At 44.8% G+C, this 22071-nt stretch overlaps 2 protein-coding genes across 7 annotated transcripts in view; one reads left to right on the forward strand and one right to left on the reverse strand.

Annotated features, from left to right (window-relative positions):
- LOC119436225 (ras GTPase-activating protein raskol-like) overlaps window positions 1–22071 on the forward strand; it is a 379883-nt gene that overhangs the window by 52422 nt on the left and 305390 nt on the right. For all 6 annotated transcript variants that reach the window (XR_007463548.1, XR_007463546.1, XM_037703015.2 and 3 more), the window contains 6 exons: window positions 2428–2741; window positions 10345–10621; window positions 12954–13019; window positions 13103–13199; window positions 15168–15310; window positions 21921–22039. Coding sequence is in view for 4 of the 6 variants with exons in the window: in XM_037703015.2 (XP_037558943.1) it covers window positions 2428–2741; window positions 10345–10621; window positions 12954–13019; window positions 13103–13199; window positions 15168–15310; window positions 21921–22039 (1016 nt within the window). In the remaining 2 variants the exon portion in view is untranslated. The remainder of the gene's footprint in view (window positions 1–2427; window positions 2742–10344; window positions 10622–12953; window positions 13020–13102; window positions 13200–15167; window positions 15311–21920; window positions 22040–22071) is intronic.
- The window catches only part of LOC119436231 (prolyl 4-hydroxylase subunit alpha-1), a 404330-nt gene that overhangs the window by 33482 nt on the left and 348777 nt on the right, over window positions 1–22071 (reverse strand). The gene's annotated exons all lie outside the window — the stretch shown is intronic.

Below are 22071 nucleotides of genomic sequence, written 5' to 3' on the forward strand. Positions count from 1 at the left end.
CTGCGCAGAAGAAGTTGTCTCACATGATGCATCACACTATTTCGCCTCTGCGTATTGTTCAAACACCGTGCGAGGAGCTCGTGTGCAACGCTAAACTTTGTTGTCGCCGTCAATGCTTCGCCTTCATAAAACTGCAACTTTTTTTACATATGTATATAATTCTTGGTGTTTACAACATAAAGTGTACTGAAGAGTTTTAAATAAAATGCCTTGCTGGAATGTTTGAACTAAGCCTTTGCATTGGTCAACCTTTTCATGTTAGGTTCACACTTGCTCTGTGGGAAAGGCTTTTCTTGCAATGTTTCGTTGTCAGGGCAGTTTTATTGTAATGTCTTTAGATACATCATGTAAGCAATGTTAATTTTTAAGGCATGTACTACAGTGAGTTTCTCCCACGGGCCCAGGGAGGGCCTGGTCATGCAGGCCCGGGCTGGGCTCGGGCTTGGAGCCATCAGCTCGGGCCATGATTTTAATGGGGGGCCCATCCTGAAAAATTTGGCCCATGTTCTGCTCTAACCCAGGTGGTCAAAGTAATGCGAAGCTCCCCACTACAGTGTGCCCCATAATCAGCTTGTGGTTTTGGCCTGTAAAGCCCCATAATGTAATTGTTTTGAGAAACCTCATTTCTTCTAACAGCCACAAATAAGTCGCTTTTTGTACAACCAGACACATAAGCTGACGCGCACACGTGGCAATGCGAACATTGCATGGCGCTTCTTGCAGATGCCGTTTGAGCATACAGTCGGGGTCAGTGAGTAGACTCCATATCGCCAACAAAGTTCCCTTGTTTATACATGGGAGTGCTAGTGAAAAGATTGTGGTTGTTTTTACAAAAGATTGACCGGGGGGTCAGGACATCCATGCACTTTAGATCCGCCCTGTTAAAGGGTACCTCCCAGTGTTAAGGGGAGGGTTTATCTGTGCTGTATCCATAGGCCCATTTCCACAGAGCTGCACCGTATTGATGCTGGCAATGGTCACATGGTGAGCTTCCCTTTCAAGGGAAAGGGGGGTTTCTTCGTTGTGTTAATACCCCTTTCGGGTGTAAGTGTTCCCCCTTCTTACATGCTTGAAAAAACGCAGTGTCCGAGGTTTGCGTAGATGTGTCGCGTGGTACTGTAAATCTTGGATGCCTTGGCTGGCCTCACTTAGTGCCCCCAGCCGTCATCAGATGGTGCCCACAAATTACGAACAAAAGCGTATAAAGACACGGATATTTGTCCTGAAAAAAAAATGTTGCAGTTTTGCCAGAAGACGGAGCATTGATGGCGATATCAACGAAACAAATACGCGAAGTAAGGTTTGTAGTTTTATCGGTGTCATGCACGCTCAGGCAACCATGAACAGATCTCACGCAATGACCACGAACACTACCTGTCGCAACGCCAGCAAACGCTTCGCACCGCATATGTCTCAGAAACTTGAGATTATACGACCGCCAACAGTTGACGCGCAGGAACAGAATGCGCATCAAGGCCCCAACCATCTCGGCTCAGCCTTTGCACTTGCCGCAGATTACCTCCAAGATACGACGCGTGGCCTATGTATGGACAGCTATGGCTAGGGTAGAGGAGAAGATGGGCACTCTAGGGAGAGAGTGCAGATAGGCGCAAGATTCTTTCCAATTTACGGCCTCAAAATTGCTGCTTGTATCATATCTGTATAGTACGCGAGCTATTACAGTAATTAGGATATTAAAAATATACTGAGGTGTGCAAGGCCACTGGGAACAAGACTGCATTGGATTTCACATACTCTCATGCTGAACACGAATTGCAACAAGGTGCCCATAGTCCAAGAGGCTCCAAGACTGCATGGTGACACTGCCATACAAAAAATACTGGTATTTTGATCACTGATTTTTTATACGTTGGTGCCTCCATGTAGTCTCAGGGCCTCTTGGACTTTGGGCACCATTTTGCAACTCATATAAACATAAATACCGAAGTTAGTGGACGAATTGATGGCCATCGCCGTAGCACAATTGGCAGTGCAACGCACGCGTGATGTGGAGGTTGCGGGTTCGGCTCCCACCGGCGACAAGTTATCTTTTTGTCCACTTTCATTTCCCTTTTCTTCATTATTTTCTACATTCCGATTTCAACCACACCTAATTTCCCTGATTCTTTCCTTGGCTTTATGTGGTTATGTCCAACCAAATAAGGGAATTTATTAGCCTGATGTTTTGGAGCCAAATTTTTCGGAGCCAATTTGGCTCCGAAACGTCGGGCTAATAAATTGCTTTATTTGGTTGGAGTCACTCTCTAAGTCTTAGTTCATACATTGCACTTGTTATTTTTCTTTAAAACTTCACTGTTGTTTTGGGGGATGCCACATATCCTCCATGATTAATGCATTTTCACATGGCTGCTATGTCAGCCATGTCGGCCATGTGTTTTGTTGAGCCTGTTTGTGTCACTTCTGCAGGGCCCTGCCCCGCGGGGTGCAAGTGAACATTGGTTCGAGCTGGCACCTCGTGATGGCCCGGCATGTGTGTATGCCTGCCGCTCCCGGCAGCAATGCCTGCACTGGTTGGCACGGCTGCGACAAGCTGCTCAGCCACAGCGGGATGCCATCCGCCGCACTGAGAATGCTCTTCGGCTTTGGGTGCTCGAGGCGAAGGGCCTGGCACCAAAGAAACGATACTTCTGTGAGCTGCGTTTAGATGGCACACTATACGCTCGCACCTCAGCCAAGCTCAAGTCCCAGCTCTGCTTCTGGGGGGAGCACTTCGAGTTCAGGTGAGCACTTCATGACTTTGATTGCAAAAGCGTGTTGATGGAAGCAAGTCCTTTGGATGCCAGCTATTGCAGTACTCCTTTATGAGCAGGAGTGCTGTCTCGTTGCGCTGAAAATGTTGTTCAGTTGTGCATAATTTCATTGATATATATTTTTTTATTGTATTTTTATGTGACCTTACGCAGAGTTTTACGTCTGAATAATAATTTCATGTTTTTCTAAGGCGCTTGTTCCAACGGTGTTGGAGGCTAACACAGAATTTTCACCTTCTCAACTCCAGGTTGTCATGAAGTTTCTTTTCCTCCAGAAGACGACTCCAAAGGATGTTTCTGACAGTATGAGCGAAACACTGGGTAACAAGTGCACATACTACTCTACCGTTAAAAAGTGGTACACTCAACTTTAGCTGGGTCAGTTTGAAACTGAACACACAGAAAGGTCTGGGAAGCCTTCAAGTACTTCATATTCTGAAATTGTTGATGACCTGATACTTGCAGACCGGCGAATCTCTGCTAAATTTTTTTCTGAAGCATTTATCATATCCGGAGAATGAGTCGCATATTCTGGATTCATGAGCAATTGGCAATGTAGAGGCACTATGAAAAACGCTGCCAGCTGGAAACAATGAATATGATTTTGGAGCATTTTTAGTGGTCTGGTGATGACATCCTGGAACGTTTGGCCACTTGTGAAAGAGACGTGGCTGAATCAATATGGTTCTGAAAGTGCACAGTAGTCCCTGCAGTGGCAGCTCTGCGTCCAAGGAAAGTCGGGGGCCCAAAAACAGCTGGGAAGGTTATGGGTACAATTTTTGGGGAATTAGAGAAGGGACATTGCCGACTGGCTATCTCTAGAAGGGTCATACAGGGAACCCAAAGTACTACTGCAACTTTGTTGTCTCCATTAAATGAAGTGTTAAAGACCACATTATGAGAGAAGTTGTGCTCTTGCACACAGAGCTGCTATAACATTGGCTCTATTAAGCAAACTTGGATTTAAATGCATTGACAACCCATGATACTCGCCCAATCTTGCTCATGTATCTACTATACTTTGTTTTCAAACCTGAAAAAAAAAAGTTTAAAATGAAAGGAAAAAAAATTTTTCAATGATTCTGATGTGATTGTTATCTCAATGAGCAGCCTTCACATTTTTAGTAGTTGAACTCTCCCTACTGTGCCCATTGGGCATTGTTAGCCCGCTAACCCGCTTGTGGACACACTGCACCGTCTGACATATAGTAGGAGAACTAACCTTTTGTTTCTTATGGAGTGTGTTTCTTTTTCTTCTTTTTTCCCCTGCTTGGCGGCAATTGAACGGGCTCTGAAGATGCACTCATCAAAGTTGAAAGTGAAAAGGTCGCCTCCTGAAACGGTGTGCGCGCTCCGAAACATTGCAGATGTAGTGATTCCGCAGCGTTTGCAGTTGATTTTATCGATGCCTCAAGCAGCAGCGAGTCCGAGGATACAGCCTTTTTGTATGACCGAGTGTAAGAGCGGCGACGACCGAAATCAACCCGGAACTTGAGGATGCACTGCTAGTTCATGCTCCTCCACCAACTGAAGTCATTCAGCACCAGCCAGCTTACATGGACATATACTGAAACTGCAAGAAATGTTACAACAGCAAAACTTAGGAGAAAACAAGAGTTTACTGCAAGACTTGCAATGTTTCCCTATGTTTCACATCAAGGAACTTTCGCTTTGCTGCATGGCACGCCTAACTGTAGGGCTTCCAGTAAAACTTTTCTAGCACAAGTATCTTTTAAGGAAAAATTGTGATTTCTTTGCAATTAGTGTCTATTAGTAGTGAAAGATTCTGTATACAGTAAAATCTCATTACTACGAACCCCACATTAACGAACTTTTCAGAAATCCCCCGCTGACTTCTTATAGTTTCAATGTAAAAATATTTCAATACTACAAACTTCAGAATACCAAACTTTTCAGAATAACGATCGTTATTCAGTTTCTGTGTCATGTTAACAACTCCTCAGTACTACAAACTCGTATTCCAAAATCTGGGATTCTTAAATTTCTGTGTATCCAGTCATCGCAGCTGAAACAGGAGGCTAGCAGACGACAAGGCGCAGAAAGCGGACACCGCGGCGCACGGGTCCAGAAAACCTGAGACAGCGCTTGAGGACCAAAAAAAAACTATGCTGGCACGCGGCATGAGCGGGGCAGCCGCCTCTCGAAAGGCCAATCGCCCACGATTATCACTCCACGAGTTCCGAAAAAGACTTGAAAGCAGTGCGACGATCACGCGAATGGGTGTCAGCGGCAGTAAGTAACTTAAAGAGGTCCTGAACCACCCCTCGGGCTTGGTGAAGAAACACAGTCCACGGATAGCATATATTGCTGTGAACATCTCGGCAAATTTTGCAGTGATGCACAGCGCGTGGAGCTCGCAAGCGGAGTGCAAAGTCACCTTTTTCTCACACTTTCTTTTCAACAGAAGCCTTCTGCTCACTCTTTTCAGGCTGCTATATTTCTTCATATAGCAGATACCTACACACGGCTGCTATTAGCCAATAGCTAACGCCAATCAAGAAGGGTGTTTGACTCAGTGTGCTTGTTCCTACTGTTACTGTGTATATTTATTGACACAGTTTAATAAACAGGCTGAAGTAAGCGAAAATCTGCTTTCGAATTTCTATAAGAAGTAACTTCTTCCGGCAGAAGCAGACTATCGTCTGCTGATGCTTGGCATGGAACTAAACTTTGGCCAGACTGCTTATAGCCGTCAGGTCTTGCTAATTTCGATTAGTTTTGAACATTCAACTAGCCTCAAACCACTCAAAACTTAAGGTCAAACCACACGCACACTTGCCAGCGCACACTTAGTCTTGGCTGCTCCTGGCTAGACGCCTTGGCAGACTTCGCTTTGTATTGAGCTATTGACGGCACTTCAAAATGCACAAGTTGGATATGGCTACTATCCCTCGGTCAACTGGTGCAGGACAAAGCTGGTCCGCACCACGTAGCATGGCTAGACTGGAGCACATGAGCATGAACGCGCACTCTATTCAAGCCCTGTCGTGCACAAAGCAGACGCTGTGCGTGTGCACTACAGTTGCATGTAGCATAGATACCGTGGCCCCCATGGGGTGCCACGATGAGTCCACTCGCTGAGCACACTGTGGCTCGCTGAGGACAACCACGTTTGACGCGTCGTACGTGCCAAAATGGGAAATAGTGCCGTCTATGTGAACATCCAAAATCAAACTTCAACTGCGCGCCACAGTGACATTCAGTAGGCATTCAATAGAGGGCACGCACAGGGAAGGGGGTGTTTGATTGCCAGTAACTCCGCTTCTGCTGAACGCATTGAAGTATTTTTTGCGGCAAAGTATTTCTGAAATAGACTATTTTAACATTACATGCATTTTCCAACTTCAATAAAAAGTGGTTCAGAGCCTCTTTAACTCTTTCCTTACCATGGTGATATTGACTGTTTTTTGTATGTTTGAGTTTTAAAAAATTTTATGCAACAGCTACTAAGTTTACAGTGTCATGCAGTATATAAAAGTGAAGGTGAATGAACGCGCTTTCAAATAATATTTATTTTAAAAATGTAAAAAATTTTACTTGCACAAAAATATTCTTAAACAAAATCATTAAAATTTTTCAAAAAGTTTCTTCATCTGCCTGTATTTCACTCATGTTGACCATTAATTACCAAGCTGCTCCCAAGTGCGCATCTACTGCTCCAAATCGGACAATTCATGCTCCAGACCTGCTCTAAAGTGCCAAATTTGCTCCTCCCAGAGCTGCTCCTAAACTTGGCCACTTCGATCCCTGTTATACTACAATTTTGTTTTTGGCAATTTATATTTTTTAATGACATCAATCTTGTTAGTAAAAGTTATATTCCTGAAAAGCATATTCATTCTGCTATGCGTTCATGCATGCAGTATTGCATAAAATTTTTAGTCCCATAGTTTCTTCAGAAAAAAAAAAAAATCTGGTGTAACCTACAAAAAAAACGGTCATTTGCCCCACAAAAGCCTTGTGCAAAGTGCGTTGAGCTTTAGAGAGAATACGTAAGACAAGGGGAAAGTTTCACAGTTCTGTGTCACTTTCTACATCAGGCTGAAAACTTTTCAGCATCCCTGTAATAACTAGCCTACCATGAAGGAGATATTGGTGGTACTCATTAATCTTTCAGTAGGTTTGATGCCTTCAACTTGGTTTGGTTAGCTAGCATCACCTTAGCTGGAGGTAAAGGAGAGGATGTAATGAAGGAAGTCTGACATTTTTTGATTGTATTGTTCTGAGTGAAAGATGCTGCTGCACATCTTTTGAATGTGTCTTCCTTGAATTAATACTGTCCTGACTGAACACAGCAAGCTAATGTCAAAGATTCCACTGCATACGAAAGCTGACCACCACATGTCCCTTCTAGCTAGGGTCTTATGTTCTTTTTTTTTTTTTTTTTGTGCTTTTATAATTGACCTCCCAGCAGTGGGATGCATGGTGTCATATAGGTTCCAGATTGTACATCACAGGAGACAGTATGAAAGAAGCCTTGGCTGAGTTCTTCATGGAGCTGCAGATCACTGTACTGCTTGAGAGGTCTGGGGGCACAACTTGTTTATGCACTTTTTTGAGGCATTATGCATAGGAATGTTGACAGAACTACAATGTCTATAAAAATGTAGCAAATTATAATTGCAATTAACTTCAACTCTGGGGGGTCAATAAAATAGTGAGGCTATCAAATTATCTTGCACAGATTAATTGGGGCATGCAACAGTCCATGCAAGTGCTAATATAGTTGTCACGGTCATCATGGGTCTGCTTTATTTCTAGATTTTATAAATAAAATACCGTTGTGGAATGTGGCAGAATGGTGCAGTAGTGACATGTATGATGTCATCTGCAGCATATATGCAAAATTGAAATTAGTTTAGTGTTCCTTTCAGGAGAATCTGAATTCTAGTACTATGCAAAGTGATTGCTTGGGCTAGTTAGTGAGGCATCTTCGAAGGTGTGCAGCGCAGCGGTAACAACAGAGAATCAAATAATTATATGCGTGATTCGAATATCTACTATTCAATATATTTGGTGTACCATGTAGAGAACCTACGCAGTGCCACATTTTGCGTGTGTGGCGGAGCCCCTCATGCTCGATCCCGCCCAAGCGAGTGTTTCACTCCGGGTAGCCTGTCCGCGCCGCAGACAGGCTGCGGACAGGCTATCCCAGCTGACGGGATAGTGCACTTCATCACTGTGAGAGCCCGACGTCAGCCCGATGCAGGGATCGCACACACAATGGCTGAATGCCGCAGTTCGCAGAATGGCGCCGCATCGGCCGGGTTCACCTCTGTCAGTACAAGGTTCGTCCGGGTCAACAGACCGATCGAAATGATAATGCAATGTGGATGGCGGGAACAGCAACAAAAGCAGCACATATTTCTGTAAGAAGCAAAAGCATATAATCGGCGCATGGATCATGTTGGATACGCAGCGACGAACTTCTTGCCGCTTCAGCAGCCGTCAGTCTAACCCGCACGTGTGATCTCGGGGCTGATCACTGATGAGCCCGTACAAACACAGTAGCGGCAAGCATTTCGCGACGGCTTGCAGCCCGTTACCTTATCGGCCAGCAGCAACAGGTAACAGGCCATAAAATAAGGAAGTGGTGGTGGCAAGCGACCGAGCATTGTGTGAACTTGCTGTGACCCTCCAGATTTCAGAATCTTTGACAGGTGGCAAATCACGCCGTACGTGGCAATGAAACGGTGCAGATGGCTCCTGCTCTTTACTTTGGTGCCAACTATGCGCGGAGCAGTTATCGAGTCACGTAAGGCGCAGTCCTTTGGTCTGTCGCACAGTTTAGTCTTGCGATAACCCACCGGCCATAAAGTTGGGATAGTCCTTCTGTATTTTGTAGAAATACGGGAAAGCAAAACTTTCTATGCAATAAATGAAGATTGCCGCAAAACACAAGTCTGCAATTAAACTAAGAACCTCATTGGTATTCAGTACAACAGAACATCACTAATTCATCAGTTTCAGAGGAAAAAAGCCACTTGATTCTATTCAGCAGAAATTCTATTGATAAAAAAAATATATTCCAGACCTTCATAAACCAGAACTGAGCTGTAATCAGTGCTGGCATACTAGTTTGGTGTTCACTTTAATAGGAGTAGACCGTACTATATATCTCAATTTATATGTACTTAGGTTACTGATAGCTTGCTGCATTTTTACTATGCAATACTAGAAGACTCCCAAGCATGTGCAGCACCATATTTTCTTGGCCAAAAATTTGTCAGCAATAAATTTTGTGAAACATTTTCTTATATTCAATTTTGTTTCAGTTTCCCGTCCCTGTTTTTAAACACTATGCAATAGGAAAACAATGAAACGCGTCTCGAGTTGCTTACGATTCGCACGTAAAAGCTTCCCGCCAAAATGCCCCTCTCGAAGAAGCTGCAGACCCAGGTGAAATTCGAGGAGCGCAAACGTAAGCTTGCCAAAGCTGCAAAAACAACTATGGGCGTCACGGGCCACTTGGGCCCCACCAGCTTTGCGTGCCTTGGCCTCTCGTGCTGCAACGATTCACGCAACACTTCGCATTACATAGATGTCAACTACAGTTGAGTCTGCCAAATTTTTTTGTGACTTCGGATCATACGTTTTTTCATTCTTTTTTTCTTGAATTTTTTATTTTTTCTCTCTTTCTCAATACATGTGAACTAGGTTCTACTGTACCAGATAGGTGCTCAGTCACAACTGTTTCTGTAAGGCATTTCATCTATACTGGTCTGACAAGTAACATGCTGAAGTTGGATGACTTGTCTTCGGAAAACTGCACCATATGTGGGTGAATTAACATTTCTAATGGTCCGACAAATAGCCAGTTACATGACAAAAAAAAAAGAATGCATCTGGCTGTTTTAGGCAAGGGCAGATGTTAGGTAATTTTTCTCTATCAGGTTTTTCATAAACGTCTGACTAGTAATGCTGGGCTCTTTCCCAGCGTAACTTTTCTTGCACTTTTTTATATGCATGAACTAGGTTCTACTGTACCAGATAGGTGCTCAGTCACAACTGTTTCCTTAAAGCATTTCATCTGTACTGGTCTGACAAGTAACTTGCTGAAGCTGGATGTCTTGTCTTTGGAATTCAAAACTGTGAACCATATGTAGATGAATTAGCATCTCTAATGGTCTGACAAATAGCCAGCTACATGACAAAAATGTTTTTTGTTTTATGCATCTGGTTGCTTTAGGCAAGTGCAGGTGTTATGTAATTTTCTCTTATCAAGTAATTTATGAACGTCTGACTAGTAATGCTGGGCTTTTGCTCAAAACAACCAGGTGCATGTTTGAGTCTGTGTTTAAAATTTTGATTTTTAATGGCCAAGTCCGACTACAAGAGATATTTCTTTTAAAATAAGGGTTTATACTTTTACACTTAACACTAATTCCATCTTTTCTTTGGGTCCTTGTTGGTTCCATGCTTTCTGTCACAAAAGAGATGTTCAGAAGGTCCCTCTGAAGTATGTAATTATGTGAGGAAGTCGTTGAAGATTTATAGTTTCAAATGGGGGCTCGTGTCATCAGTAACAAACATGCCTCATGCTCTACCACAGCCACCTGCCTGCTGTGAACACCCTGACAGTAACCGTGTTTCGGGAGGCTGACAGGCGCAAGCGACGTGACAAGAGCATGGCTTTAGGAATGGTGACTGTTCCCCTTGTGCCTGCTCGAGCGCACCATGTAACCGAAAAGTGGTACCCTCTGGTGCCCGAGCTGAAAGGGCCACCCACCCCCGGGACAAAGGAGAGCACACCTCCCTCAGTGCGGCTCAAGTGGCGCTACCAGTCACTGGAAGTGCAGCCTTTGGCTTCCTATCAGCCTTTCCTTCAGGTACCATGCACATCCCACTTCTGCTCATGGTTGTGAAATTCTGAAAGCACGTAGTCCTGTGGAAATGTGGTGACCTAGCATTTATTGGAAATTTAGGCTGCATTCACACAAGCACACTGCCCTTAAACCTTGCCCAGTGTGTTGTGTTACAAAGTAAATTTAGAAGAGAATGTTCTGCCCAAAAGAAGTAAGGGGGTGCATCACCTAAATACCTATTTTTCATCTCCTATAACCTGGTTTGTGTGAGTATCAGTTTTTTGGTTCAAAGTGAATTTGAATTGAATAATTCAAATAGTTATGGGATTTGTATAAAACCTTGACACAACGGCCAGACATTGGCAAATAAAAAGAAAGGGCCTTTACTTGGAAAAATGTCAGCAGTTTCATCTCGGTAGAGCTTCTTTATATCTGATAATTCGCCATATCCACTTTCATTGTATCAGTGCTTGACTGTATTGCTGGCTGCCACTGTAAAAGCTCAGTACTTCCTCCAGTGGCATTAGAAGTGTGATGGCCTGTGCGAACAATCATGTTTGCAGTGAAGAGCTGTCATGCTAGAGAATATTTTTGTTAGTCAATAAAATATGAGATGAGGAATTTTCCTGGCTGTGTTTTCCTGACACCAAATTTTTACCGATAAACGCTCAGAAACCTAGGACTCCTTGTCTAATAAGTACCGTATTTACTCGAATGTAAAGCGACCACGATTGGTAACACGAGGGTTGACTTTCCAGTCATGTGAAATAAAAATAAAATAAAACCGGAAATGTAACGGGAGATGAACGAAAAAAAGAAATGGTACCTGTATTCAAGGAATCACAATGCGGAAGCAAGTTTTCTTTACCCATCATCGTCGTCTGATGAGGCAGAGCTTTCCTTGGGCAGTATTCTCGGGCAATAATTTTTGGAGGGAGTTTCACTTTTGTGAAATTTCGCGTAACTCTGCATTGAACGCGTCCCCAACAAGTGTTTGTGGTGCTATACTCAGCTCGCTATCTTCACTCAGTGTCAGGAGCGCTGTCGGTGTTCGGTGCCGGGACGAGCAGAGTCTCGCGAAAGTGAAACCATCTCTGAAAGTGAGTGCCCGAATATCATCACCTTCCGTGCCGTCGAGCTCACTTGAGATTAAGCACTTAAAAGACTGCACAACCATTTCATTTGGGAGCAGTACCAGGCCATTACGAGGTCCACAGAGCCTTTCTGACTGGCCTTGCATTTGAAGAGGGTCTCCCACTGGTCCCGCCATTCGCGAATTGTAGACTCATTGACGTCTAGCCAGCAAGCTGCAGTCCTTGGCCATCAAAATTGCTCGTCTCTCGAAGCGGGCATCATCCCAAACGCACTGTCTCGCCATAACGTCGCAGATGAACTGAGTCGAAGCATGAAAGGCTGCAGGGTACTGCAGCACCCCAACCATAACACCAGTAACAAGCCATCACACAAGCACAGTGAAAGTGACGTTGATTTGAACAAAAAAAACAGAGTGCAAAAAACTGATGTTTACTTCGGTCAACTTGTCTATAGTTGAGATATAAAGGTACAGGTTGCCTGCGTAACGCTAAAAACTGCGGGTTTTAGAATATTTGTTTTAGAATGATCATATTTACCGTTATTCAAATGAAATGCAAGGGTCGATTTCAAGCAATGAAAATCGTGAAACAAGACTCGTTACAATCAAGAAAATATGGTACTGTGCATGAGGGTGTTTGTTGCATTGCAGGCCCTCAAGCTCATGGCTAAATGGTGTTCAGTTGCAAGCAAGTATGCACCATACACTTCTGTCAGTGGCTCTGAGAAAGCTATAACAATTTTTATTATATTAATGTGTTTGCATTAGGAGTGTCAAAGGGAAAAAAAGTGTATGTGTGTGAAGTGTGGGAAGTCGGTCACATGTAAGAGGTAGAGAGGGGATGGGAAAGCATAGAAGAGCGTTCATGTGTATGAGTATATATATATATATATATAGTAGTGCAACGGATGGTGGTCTGCTCCGGACCACCGTCAGCTGCACTTTGCTCCTTGAAGGGCCGGACGTGTGTTGAGTGAGCTCCTGAACAACGCTTTGCAATGTGGTTAATGCAATCCGACACCTCAGAAAGGTGCAACCTAATGCCTAATTCGTTTCTTTTGCATTTACCGCTAAATTGCCACTGAATTTTTTACTTGTGTTTCATCAGTGATAAGTGCTTTCACAGGCTGAGTCAGCTGTGGCCTGTGTAAGCATGCCTATTTTCTAGCCTCTTAGGTCCAGCTTTTTCTTTAAGGTGGCAGAGATGGCATCATAGACAACTGTCATGTGCTCCTGTTTTTGTTTCTTTGCTGTGACTTGCAGTATCTGAAGCGGGATTATGGGCCCCTATGCCGGCTCCTGGAACCTGTACTTGGAGTGCGCCTTAAGGTAGGTAAAGGCAGTGCTCAGTCTTTTGTGCGGTCACTTGCAAACATTATCTCAAAATTTTCACATATTTGCTTCTGTTACAGGAAGAAATAGCGACAGGCCTGGTGAGCATAATGCATAGAGAGGAGATGGCCCAAGAGTTCCTTACTCAGCTTGTCATGGCTGACCTTCAAGACATAGGTGGGTCACCCCCATTTCTTTTACCCAGTGGCTGAGGCTGTAGCCTAGCTGAAGCCATACTTTATTTGCATTGCTTCCATGTTAAGATAGCTGGGGAGGCTAAAATTCAAAAGAAATTCAAGCATTTTGCTTTCTTACAATCAATAATATCTAGCAGAGCTAACCATAGTAGTCTGCTCGAGCTATGTGTGGATTATCACGAATGTTCATTATACAATCTTAAGATAGCATAGGGTGCTTCAGTGGCGCACCGACGGGGGGGGATTCGGGGGTTGTAACCCCCCCTGAGGCCGACTTAACCCCCCCTTTTGTTTAACCCCTTTTCTTTCCTTACGCATTTGAGTGCTGCAACTATAAGATGCAAGACGCGCAATCGTCTGCACACTCGCAAAAAGCGAATTTTTTTGACAATTTCCCGTGAAGAAATCGAAATTAGTGCTATTTAGATGGTATTGGCAAACTGTCAACCCCCCCTGGTAGAGATCCTGGGTACTGGTGTGCTTGCATTAGCATTATTAGCATTGCGTCCACCACAGCATCTCGAAAAAAAGTGCAGCCCAACCAAGTTCCTTAAGTAGTGGGAACTGTATCTGCTGCGGTGCCATCTAAATGTAGAAACTCAAACTACAAGCAAACTAAGAGTATTGCTAATCGGATGCTTTGTTCCAGAGTTTTCCAAACTTTCTGTTGTCGGGGGAACTCTCAACAGATGTCTATAGAATGCCCCCTTTCTTTAATGTGCTCGTGTACTATCCCTCGGTGAATGTTGCGATATGAATCAATTTTCTTATTGCACTACTATATAGACCTCTCCTAGTGCACGTCACACCGTGCCGGCGACGTCACCGGTGCATGTGCAGTGACCCTGGTTGGCAAAATTACAGCCGTCGCGCAGTGTTTGGCGTAGGTAGGCGCCACGTGGACACCCTTGAACCTCCACATCTCTTGCCAGCCAGATTAGCCGTAATGTGTGTCGGAGAACATCGGCGTGTGATAAACTGCGTGATGAAAATCTGGTGATGCTGGGCCACTTGCGAACGTGAACCACGTGGTGGTCTGTGATCGTGGATGGATTGTGCGATAAAGAATATCGGCTTTTCCATGGAAGTTTCGTGCCACGTTTGTTGTGGTAGGGTGTGCGGCAAGAAACAGCAATGATATTGGCTCATCTTTACGTAGGGAAACGGACATTTAGTGTGTGTGTGTGTTCAAACAGCTTGAGAAAGACCGTAAAAGCAAAGGCTGAAGAACTCGGCAGCATTAAGATGCAAATAGAAAAGAAACTGAAAGACCTGCCCTGAGCTTCAGAATTTCATCTAGTCGAATGAAACTGTATGTGCACTAAGTGAAATCACTTTCCTTTGTTCTGTCCAATAAAATGTAACGTGTGAACTACCGTATTAAATATTTAAATTTTTTGAAAGGTCCTTGAAAAGTCCTTGAATTTTTTTCTTGGAAACCTGTACGAACCCTGTTATAACTGATTAACAGTTAATAAGTAATTCTGGGGCCCCTTATTATAACAAGGTTTAACTGTAGTCATAATTTCACACTCCTCCTGTGGTCGTCTTTGCATGGTTGGCAAGTGTGTAATTTGTTAAAATATTTTACTGGCCTAAGAGTCATGTAACCAGTCATGGTAACTTAGTAGCTATGGCATTCTGCTGTTGGGTGCATGGTCATAGTTTCAATTTAAGGCCCTGCTGCTCATATTCCATTCAGGAGAGAATGCAAAAAGCAAAACAAAAACTGGGTGACAAAATTTTAGTTCACATTAAATAACCCCAGGTTGTTGTTGCAATTTATTAGGAGCCCTCCACTTCAGTCTCCTTCATTACCTTGGTCTAGCTTCGGGTCATTGCTCCACAGTGTCATGTCAGTGCACTAAAATTTCAGTGCATAGTACTAGCATGAAATTTTGCTGAAATGTGCATTATGCTCACTGTGTGTTCATTCCTGTCTGCATAGGAGACCAGCACCTCACTTTTCGAGGCAACTCTCTAGCAACAAAGGCAACAGAGGCCTATCTGAAGCTTCTTGGGGATGGCTACCTCCAGGATACCCTTGGCCCCTTCATTCGAGATGTTTTGGCATCAAACCTGGACTGTGAGGTAAACGTCTGCACTAAGTCTTTGACACATAATTTTACTCAACTCAGAGGCACGTGGAAAGACAACTTTGGCAATTGGCAATTGTTTTGAGTGTGTCACTAAAAGTGAGTGTGCACGTGAGTGACACAGGCACACATATGCCCACTCACACACTTACGTGTTTATGTCATTAAAATTTTAAGTTGGCAGGCGAGCACTATAAGGCCAGAACTACAGTATAGACCACTTATAACGTAACCGCTTATAGTGCAGGACCGCATATAGTGCGGTCATTTCAGACTCCCGTTAATTTTCCCATAGCACTCCATGTATACACGTATCGCTTATAGTGCAGTTGCGGGAAACGAAATACCGGTTACAATGCGGCTGCCTGGGAGTATGAAAGTCAGCGGAGACGGCGAACGCTCCCCTCAAACGGGCGCCCCAAGGAGTGCTCGAGGGAGAAAGAGAGACGAAGTGGAGCAGAAGGGCACGTGGTGCGAACGAACAGCCAGTGAGGCTGAAACCAGAATCTTGAGTGCGAGTCGTGAAATATCACGGTGAAACTGCCAACGCTTGCTTCACGATAACGGCAGTAAACGAAACTTCAGGGAGCGGGCGGCGCCGGCACATCACGGCAAAGGGCGCACGCGGAGACCGTGGAATGTGAGGGAGGAGGGCGGCAAGGAAGCGAATTTCGCCTCGGCAACTCCGCCGCTTCGGTGGCTCCCCTCGCCCTCCCTCCTAGCTCCCTCACTTTCGACTGTCAACGTGCGCGCCTGCCCCCGCTCCAGCCGGCCCGGCGCCAGCTCGCCGAAGTTTCGTTTTCTGCCGTTATCGGGAAGCGGGCGTTTGCTGGCGTGGGCAGTTTCCGCTGCTTCCCTCTGCTCCAAAGCCGCAGCGTGCAAGGAAGCATAAAGGAGAAAGAAGGGTTCACTGCCATTTTCTAAACGTGGCTACGGTAGCCTGGCTGAGACGTCGGCACGCACGTACACGCATGTTCCGGCGCAACGCAGAATCGGCGACCTTGCCATTTGAGAGAGGGTGAAATTTCCGCCGCATTTTTTTTTTGTTTTCATTTTTTTTTTTTTTTTTTTTTTTTCCCCCCCGTTCGCGCGCGACATTGAGGGGTCTCTTCTAAGCTTTTACTCTATGGCGGTGCCGGAGCAATGCCGGTTGGAGGCGCCGCCGCGTGATTTGGTTTGAATTAACGAGATTCGACTGTAAATTTAATGCAAACGTTCTAGCCGCATTCCTCGACTGTCGCATATGCGTGGTGGCTCGGTGCACATGTTTTGCATATGTGCGAGCCTTGAAAATTGTTGCTTTGGTTATAGTGCGGATATTCGCGACTCCGGCGACTTACGTTATAAGCTGTCTACACTGTACTGCCACGAGGTTCTTGGGTGTTGCATGTTCAGGAATAGTTGCATGTCTGAGAGGATTGAAGCGGCAGTTTGTAAAATCAGGTATGCACTCCTTTGTAAGATGGAGGTAAACTTGAATGTGCTAAATTTGAGAGATCGCTAAATGGCTCATGGTACCACTACACTCGAGTCCCGCTACAATGAAATTCACGAGACTACAACAAAATTTCGTTGTGGCGGAACTTCATTGACGCAAAATTAGTATGTATATACAGATAAACCTGGATATAACGAAATTGACAAATTCCCGAAAAACTTCATTATAAAGAGGATTTCGTTATATGCAGGTTCGGCACGAAAATTCGAAAAAGAAACGCTTACCGTATGTACTATCGCTCAGGATTTACTCCTAATACACTAAAGTTGCGATGAACAAAAGAAGTCCCAGTTTCGCTCAAAAGGCGAAGCATCGATTGCGACAGCAAATTAGCAGACAGCTATACGAAGTAAGGATAGTACAGTCAAACCTCGTTAGTACATACGCGCTTAATGCATATTGCGGTTTAAACATAATCGCGAAGATTCCCCCCACCCAGCCCCCATTGAACCCTATGTATTGGCTGACCGCTTAAGCCGTAGTCGCTCATTGCCCACCAAACGGTTAGTGCATACTATTTTTCTTGTTCTACACGCACAGGCACAAAATCGGCAAAATCTCATGTGCGCAGACGTTCGATTCTCGAGTTGCGACACCTGGACGACAGTCGCCAGTGATAGTGAACTTACAACATGGCCACCATGACGTATTTCCTGCTCGTACAGCTGTTGCCGATTGCCGCGCACAAAAGCATTGCCTTCGAGATAAGTTAACGCGGAGAAGCTGCCGGTAGGGGGTGCGAATTCGCTGTCACCGTCAGAGTAGTAACTGCGCAGAAGCACATCTTATTGCGAAGCGCATTTGTGCCGTCACCGTGGACGTCGCTTTGAGGTTCCGTGTAAAGTCCAAACACAGCAACATCGTCGCCGCGCGCCGTACGCTGTGTGTGCGAGTGAAAGCTTGCGGGGGCGCAAGCGCGCTTCCGCGCTAGGCACGGTGGGGGAGGCGAGAAAGGGAGGCGTTTACTTCGACGGCCGCCGCCGTATCTTGAAAGCTATCTGCGATGTGGAAAAAATGTGTGCCTACGCGGGCTTATCTTCAAAGCGAACTGCAGACAAGGTACCTTCAATATCTTGCGTTTCTTTGTCGAAGCACTCACCCTTGGAATGTTGCATCAGGATGTTTGGACGCGTGTCGTTTCGCACAAGTGCGAGGCGTCAGAAACGAAGAGCGAGTGACACGATGGCGTCGTAGCATCGTATAGTGTCACCTAGTGTCATGTTACTGAAGTGAAGCGCAGAGACTTGCACAGTAAACCAAGGAGTGGCGCTGCCAGCACGTTGAAAAAAAAAATTTTTTTCCCCCTTCGGCAACATCAACAGAAAAAGGAGAGTGCCGGCTTGGCAGGCTAGGCCAGCTGCAGCAAGCGGCAGGATCAGGTTTGAATGAAGGGAGGGGGAAAGGTCATGCCCACGGTGGCAAGATCGCCGGGTCGAGGGATGCAGGCCCGCCTCGCGCACGCTCGCACGCACACACACACACGTGCACTTGCTCTTGCTTCGAATTCCATCGCGGCGGAGAAAGTGCTTCCGGTTGCTGCTCGCGCATAATTGACAAAATTTGGGGTGAAATCTCTAGGTTTTCTGTGGGGAAAATTCGTTATTTCGAGGGGGTCTCCCACTGCCACTTCGTTACGTAGAGGTCTCAAATACATGTGATTCTATGGAGTAACGGCGGGGAATAGAAAAACTACGTTATATCTAGGAATTCGTTATATGGAGGTTCGTTATAAGCAGGTTTAACTGTACGTATGGGGGCCAAATGGCAAAACCGCGAACGAAACTGAAAGCATCGTCCGGGAAATCTTTGCCATGGCTTGGGGGCAAAGGTTGAGACGTACCAAGGCGGTCAATAAAGTGTCAACCTCACGAGAGAATGCATTTTGCACCACTGTTACAGCATTTTTCGTACATTGCGGCCGACGCCTAACCCAATGAGTGTGCCCGGCTGATCGCGAAACACTCATTTTGCGGCACATGCACCGTTGCAATGAAGTGGTTTGATTTATCACAATTTCACTGCATATTTGTGACAAAGTTGGCCAGCTTGTGCTTATCAGAAGTTTTATTTCTAGAAGTCGGTCAGCCTGGATTTCTTAGGCTTCACGGCAAGCAAAGGCGTTACGAGAGTCTCACAGTCCGTTAAAAGAGCCATAGCACTGTCATTGTCGTGGGCTCTGATAACTTTTCTGATGAGGTCAAAAGGATCCATTACTTTCAAAGCAGCCGCCAGAGTCAGTGTGTCTAGCGGATTGTCATTTTGTCCAGACAACGAGGCGTTGGCATCATGTTGACATGTGCCGCAGCTGCGCGGGCGCCGTATCTTGAAAGTGATCTCCGACATGCACAAAGTGTGTGCCCGCACGGGCCTCATCTTCAAAGTGATCTGCGTTGTGGGCAAAGTGCAGCTAGTGCTGATAGAGTTGTGTGCGCTGTGCTTTCGACATTTAGTTCGCGTTGAAACGAGAGACGGCACGGAGGTCAATGCGCTCGATGCTGTTGCCGCGCCTCCCACTCCAGCATGTTGGCAGCGAGTATCCGCAGTCATCGTGCGAGACGTGTTCATGTTTACTTGTGTGCGCGTGGCACCATGCTTGGTAATTTAGTTAGTAAGCGAATGTTTACAAGTTTATACGGCCGATAAAACTACTATCCTTAGTTTGTATAGCTGTCTACTAATCTGCTATCGCAATCGATGCTTCGCCTTTCGGGCAAAACTGCGAAATTTTTTCCTTTCCCTTTTTGCCTCAGCGATCATATGTGCCTCCTCCTCCTCGAGAGAGAGAGAAATTTACGTTTACGCTTCCTTGTTGGTGTAGCCATTTCGACCGGACACACACCACAGAGAAAGCGGCAGTGATTGTGGTGATACCGTGCAGTCTCGTGCAGGCGTGTAATGACCACACGTGGCTATGGACTGCAGTGGCTCAAATCGGTACTTTGAATTTGGTTTCGTTCGTGAAAACCTTGTTCAAGCAGACATCGATCGTCACAGCTTTGGAAGGGCCTTCTAATTTGACTACTCGGCAGTTCCAATTTCATTTCAGTGCCAGTTTCATTTTCGAAAAGCTTGTTGAAGCAGAAATACCGAATAAAACGCTTTTGTTATGAAGAGACTTTTTTTTTTATTACTTTCTATGGGCAGCGGACGGGGAATCGGAAAATCTTCGTTGTGACGGAAATTTCGTTATAGCGGCGTTCGTTGTAGGGGGATTCGACTGTAGTTGTATATACAGTAGACTTCCATTAATTCGACTCTGGTTAATTCGGTCCCGGCCAAAGGTCTGGGCCGGTGTTCATGCATTTGTATGGGCCCAAACTTCCATTATTTCGTTCCTAAAATTAGCCTTCGCCAGATAATTCGAACTTGACCAGTCAGCACGCATGCGCTTGACCCCTGTGGTAACCCCAATAGCGACCCCTTTAGTGGCAATGTCCGTCTCGGTGGAGCTTAGGGGACAGTGAATGCACTGAACACGTCATCTCCTGTGAAAGACATCTCTTTTCTACCTGCCCTAGTAAGATTTTCAAGCAATAGCCTTAGCCCACAATGTTTAATTACAGTATTTAGCCAATTCGAACGCATGGCTTTTTTTTTTTGTTTTTTCTTCCCCCGCCAGGAAAATTCGACCGATATCCGTGGTCACTGCATTCGTATGCTTTGCCACGTAACAGGGCTGTATTGTGATGAAGCTTACTTTGAAAATCATGTGGTGAAGCCGACTTTAGGAAGCCGGCCGCCACTGTGCAAAACAGATTAGACCCTTGCCTACTTGCCTTGTTAAAAAATTGGGTGTGTGTTGTTTAGAAGCTTTAATGTTGTCTCTATGTTAGTTTTCTACTTTGGACACATAGAAAGTGAGCGCACTTTCGAGTGTGTGTTGATTTGAGTTTGTGTTAGAATCGGGCAAATACTGCCAAATGGCTTTGTCTTTTGACTTTTCTTTTTATCTTGTTTAATTCGACCCGCCAGATAATTAGATCAATTTCGATGGTCCTGTCAGTGTTGAATTAATGGAAGTCAACTGTACAATGCAGTCAATCTTAACCGATATATTAACTGGGCCCTAGCAGACACTGTCAACATCCACGTCACAGCGAGCTGGTGCGGGAACTTCAACGTGGTGTCACCAATAGTCTTTCGTTTTTGCATCTTTTATAGCTTACCAAACCTCTTTTCACGATAAGAGTGGATATTTTTTTTAAATTGTAAAAGGGCAATTTAGAAATACAGCTAAAATAATTTTTCTCCTTAGTGTCCCTTTATGTGCTCAATAGACCAGCTATGGAATTTGAAGTGCCTTTGAGACAAATCTTCTGTTATGAGAAGTGATTGCAGTCAGGCGTGGCAATGCCATGCCATGCAAAAAAGTGTGGAGTGAAAATGCACATTACGGGGCGTGATGCTGAGCGTAGTTTCTTTTTTTGAATGTGTTGGCAGATACATGCCCCCAATACTGATATACATTTACACAAGGTTTCCAAGGGAACATTGCTGCTGTGTGCTACAGTAATAATATTAAATATCCAAGCTCACTATAAATGAGCTAGTCTTTAGTAACTTTGGTGCTTTACATGCCCGCAAACAGTTTGCAACTATTAACTTGCCACAGTAGCCCAGAGGCTATAGAATTGCGCTGCTAAGCTCGAGGGTTCGATTACAGATGCAGCAGCATCATTTTGATAGGGGCAGAATGCAAAAAAGCTTGTGTGCTTATATTTACGTGCTTGTTAAAGAAGCCCAGGTTTTCAAAATTAATTAGGAGTCCACCACTACAGTGTGCCTAATAATCATATTGTAGTTTTGGCTTGTAAAGCCCCAGAGTTTAATTAAATTAATTAAATGGTCAGTTTGAAACTAAAAGTGGCGTAAACTAAACTGTAATAAAGACAGTCACATACAATGGAATCTCGATACAAGCTTCATGGGAACCGGAAAATAAAACATATCATCCGAAAACCATATTACAAGCTGGTCACGAAACGGTGGCCGGGAAAAGAAAAAACGCATTATCCCGAAAAACGTATTATGCAGAATCGTATCAGTGAGATTCCACTGTACCTTCAAGCAGTATTGAAGTTTTAGAGTCTGATGTTGATCTCTTCAGGTTGATCCAGCCAAAGTGAGTGGGGGTAGTGGTGCTTTGCAGCGGCAGCAAGCTTTGTTACGGCAGAGAGTCCAGCAAGCATGGCAGCGAATTACTCAGTCTGCACATTCATTTCCAAGGTAAAAAATAACTCGCATGGATGGATTCATGA

This window comes from Dermacentor silvarum, chromosome 1, assembly GCF_013339745.2.
Source record: "Dermacentor silvarum isolate Dsil-2018 chromosome 1, BIME_Dsil_1.4, whole genome shotgun sequence".
NCBI lineage: Eukaryota > Metazoa > Arthropoda > Arachnida > Ixodida > Ixodidae > Dermacentor > Dermacentor silvarum.